The 4353-nt window shown below is 51.0% G+C and overlaps 1 protein-coding gene across 1 annotated transcript; it reads right to left on the bottom strand.

The window, feature by feature from the left end:
• Positions 1-329: 329 nt before the first annotated feature.
• On the bottom strand, positions 330-663 carry LOC112427223 (small ribosomal subunit protein eS27-like). Its single transcript, XM_024793758.2, has one exon. It carries the CDS (start codon positions 634-636, stop codon positions 382-384), a length of 255 nt encoding a protein of 84 aa, XP_024649526.2. The 5' UTR covers positions 637-663; the 3' UTR covers positions 330-381.
• Positions 664-4353: the final 3690 nt, after the last annotated feature.

Raw genomic sequence — 4353 nt, 5'->3', positions numbered from 1 at the left:
ATCCTTCAGGGCTTTATCACATTTCACCTTCTCAGCAAGGCTGTCTCTGGCCACCCTACCTGAAATTGCAATACTCACACAAAACTTCTTAACCCCCTTTTGGCTTTATTTTCTCCCTAGCAGTGATTATTAACACATTATATATTTTATAGATTAACCTTTGTGTTATGTCCTCTAATTAGAATAACAGCTCCATGAGGTCAGGGCTTTGTCTGTTTCTGTTGGGTTATATCTTATATTACCAAAACCAAGTCTGAGAGATAGGTGCTCAATAAATCTTATCGTGTTGACCCACCCCAGGGGCATTTGAAATTTTTTTTTTTTTTAATCCAAAATGTGTTTATCGAGATGGTTTCCCACTCATCTTGATTCAGAGTGCTTTTAGTGCTGCTTCCTCCTAAAGGAACATCCTTCTGTAAGCCTTGCTTTTCCTCCTGTAGGCTGGCAGAGGACAGTGGAGCAGCCAACACACAAAACTACCGTTTGTGCATGGCTAAAGACCGTGGTGATTTTATAGCATCCTGGGCATTTCACATCCCTGAAGTAGGAATTGGGGCTCTGCACGAGGCGTTTCTTCTTGTGTTTCCTCTTCTCCTCTTCTGGGGAGGGATGAAGGAGATCCTTTGTGAGAGGCATGTTCTCGTGTGGGTAGGTCGTCACTGCCGGAAAGCCTGAATTTTTAAATTCAGTTGGGGTGGGGAAGGCTTTATCTGGGCTTTGTTGGCATCGTGGAGGCAATGTAAGGCCCAAATCTGCAAACTGGCAGCCTGGAGCCCAGACCAGCCCCAAAATGTGTTTTGTTTAGCCCACTAGACATTTTAAAATAAACTAAATTAGTTGTCAACATTCAAGAATGGGAGATTTCATCTTTAAAAATCCAGATTTCCAGCTTCTCTGGAAAAACCCAAAGTCCTCACAATCCAGAGGCTTTGTTCCCACCTGGCAACAATCAGCAGCCCAGAGCGGCGCCTTCCCTCCTGCCCCAGCCTGCACCCCACCAGCTCCCTTCCTGCATGTGCTGGGGCCTGCCTGCTCTCCCGGGCTTGGGCCTGTGTTTGTCTAAATGGTGAGGTCAAGTAGCAAGACCTCTGAATTGAAGTCAGGACCTCTGAGTTTGGTTCCTCATCTGTAAATAGAGATAACAACGATACCAACCCAGAAGGTGGTTATGAGACCTGTTGAGGCATCTGTGAAGGGACTGTGTGAGCTGCAAAGCCCAGAACACCCTGAAGGGATTACACTCCACATCATGTCCATTCATGTCAGCACATCAGGGGCTGCTGATGTCTCTCTATACAGGCCAGCCCTGCCTGAGGACCCCACCCAAATATTCCATGCAACCTCATTCTGCCTCTCAGGTAACATCTGGCTCCCGTGCAGACCGTGACCTGCTCACCCCTCTCTGTCCAAAGACCCCTGTCCAAGGACCCCTACCTAGCCCCCTTCCTGGCATGTCTGCTCTGCCACGCTGTCTTAGTGGGGTCTGTGCCGTGGGGTCTGTGCGTTCTCTCTGACAAGGCTCTGCTGTCCTGGGCCAGGAGCCATGCCAGCAAAGCCCCGCAGGTTGAGGCCAGAAGATAATCTACAGGATCCTGTGCAGGCAGACCCTGAGAGGCAGATGAGGGCTGTGGCCCCTCTGCTCGTGGTGCCCACCCGCACTGCCGCTGGAGCCGTGTGGCTCGCGCTGGGCTCGCTGCCCGAGACCAGGCGGGCAGGAGTGTGGTGAGGTGGGTACCACTTCCCCACCCGCGGTGGGTTTGGGGCGGGAACGCCGACCGTTATTGGAAGGCTTCAGGAATGTGTGGGGAGGCCACAGGAATGCCAGGGGAGGGGGAGATGGAGGGATGGCAGGGAGGCCAGCGTTCAGGGCTTCCACATGCCACGTCTTCGGGGCTCAGAATCTCAGCTTTGAGGAACCACGTGGTTACTTATTAGCTGTGTTGCCTAAGGCAAGTCACTTCATTTCTCTGAGCCTGGTTTCCTCTTCTGTGAAGACTTGTTTATTTATTTATTTATTTATTTATTTATTTATTCATTTGAGACACAGTCTCGCTCTGTCGCCCAGGCTGGCGTGCAATGGTGTGATCTCGGCTCACTGCAACCTCCCGTCTCCCAGGTTCAAGCCATTCTCCTGCCTCAGCCTCCTGAGTAGCTGAGATTACAGGCGCGCGCCACCACGCCCAACTAATTTTGTATTTTTAGTAAAAACAGGGTTTCACCATGTTGGCCAGCCTGGTCTCGAATTCTTGACCTTGTGATCCGCCTGCCTGGGCCTCCCAAAGTGCTGGGATTACAGGCATGAGCCACCGCGCCCAGCGTGAGTTATTTTTGCCTACTCCCCAGTGTCGTGAGAATCCAGTGAGATTCTGTGAGACTCAAGTGAATTTAATTAATAAGAGTGGCTGCTGTTTGGCAGGCACTGTTCCAACCACTACACATGCATGAACTCGTTCACTCCTCACACAGGCTCACTGACGTAGAGGCTGTTATTATCTCCATTTTACGGACGAGGACACTGAGGTACAGAAGAAAGGTCAAGGAATTTGCCTAGGAAGTTATAGTTTGTAAGTGGCAGAGCTGGAGTTTGAGTCCAGTAAGTGTAGGTGCAGAGGTCAGGGCCCCTGCCAAGCCCTTTCAATGTGTTTCCTCTGGAAAACATTGCTGAGACAATCCTAATATCTACATAAAAATATAAGGGTAGGGGCGGCGCAGTGGCTCACACCTGTAATCCCAGCACTTTGGGAGGCCGAAGTGGGCAGATCACCTGAGGTCAAGAGTTTGAGATCAGCCTGGCCAACATGAGGAAATCCTGTCTCTACTAAAAATACAAAAATTAGCCGGGTGTAGTGGTGGGCACCTGTAATCCCAGCTACTCAGGAAGCTGAGGCAGGAGAACTGCTTGAACTTGGGAGGTGAAGGTTGCAGTGTGCCAAGATCACGTCACTGCACTCCAGCCTGGGCGACAGAGTGAGACTCCATCTCAGAAAAAAAAATAAATAAATAAAAGTAAGGGCAAAGTATTCACACGGATGGTGGGAGATTATTTCACTGGGGAAAGGAGGATTTGTCAACTCACCAGCAAGTGGAACAGTCAGGATGTCCTAAATCTCTTGAGCCCAGGGGGTTGCCTGCTCCTATGGGCAGTCTGGGATAGATGAGGCTCACAGCTCCCTGGGGAAGCTGGGACTCACAGACTAGGAAGAGAGAAGGAGTCTGGAAGGGAAAGCCTGCTATGTGTGAATGTCTGAGAGCCGTGGGAAGCTCAGAGAGGAGACACAGCAGGCAATTTCTGGAAAGACTTCTGGAGGAGGTGGTCCCTGAAAAAGAGAGTTAGGGTGGGAGTCCCCCAGGGGCCGCGGTTGTGGTATGGTTTGGGATCCTTCCTGCTGATCTTTATAACTGTTTCCCGAACCCCACTTGTCCTTCCAATGAACATCTGACTGGGAGTTCCCAGATGTTCATTGGAAGGACAAGAGGTTGCCTTATAGTCTACAAGTGGTCCCGCCATTACTTCCATTAAATCCATTAATTCCATTAAATGGACAGAGGTAAGAGGCAGTGGTCTCTTTCAGCTTAGTGTTAACTGTGAATGGGCATGATCACCTGCCTCCTATGCTTCATTTTTTTTTTTTTTTTTTTTTTGGAGATGGAGTCTGGCTCTGTCGCCCAGGCTGGAGTGCAGTGGCCGGATCTCAGCTCACTGCAAGCTCCGCCTCCCGGGTCTACGCCATTCTCCTGCCTCAGCCTCCCGAGTAGCTGGGACTACAGGCGCCCGCCACCTCGCCCAGCTAGTTTTTTGTATTTTTTAGTAGAGACGGGGTTTCACTGTGTTAGCCAGGATGGTCTCGATCTCCTGACCTCGTGATCCACCCGTCTCGGCCTCCCAAAGTGCTGGTATTACAGGCTTGAGCCACTGCGCCGGCCATGCCTCCTATGCTTCATAATAACAACCTGGTTATTTAAAGTGCTCTCCTGATCACTGTCCTCCCAGGAGAGCAGATAGTAGCTGGAGGCTGCATCCTGGGGCTGGTGGCCAGGAGGAGGAGGAAGCAGGAAACAAGAATGCCATCTTCCCTCCCTGCTGGCCCTCTCCACTGCTGTCCTATACCATTGTTTCCCCCATTTTGGGCAAGGAGCCAGCTCAGGCTAGACGGTCCCGGGGCTTCCTGGGTGGGTTTCTCGCAGTGCCCGTCTGGTTCTGGCACCGCTTGAGAAGGTCTCCCTAGATACAGTCAGAGCAGAATGAGACACTTCTCAGCCCTGTGCTCTGGGGGTGTAGAGTCTGAGCTGAAGAGTCAAGCCTCTGCTGCTGCCTTGGTCTGTCCTCCATTTGTTTGTCTTCACACTCACCAT

Source organism: Macaca nemestrina, chromosome 1 (genome assembly GCF_043159975.1).
Source record: "Macaca nemestrina isolate mMacNem1 chromosome 1, mMacNem.hap1, whole genome shotgun sequence".
Taxonomy (NCBI): Eukaryota; Metazoa; Chordata; class Mammalia; order Primates; family Cercopithecidae; genus Macaca; species Macaca nemestrina.
This window is presented reverse-complemented; position numbering and strand designations above follow the sequence as displayed.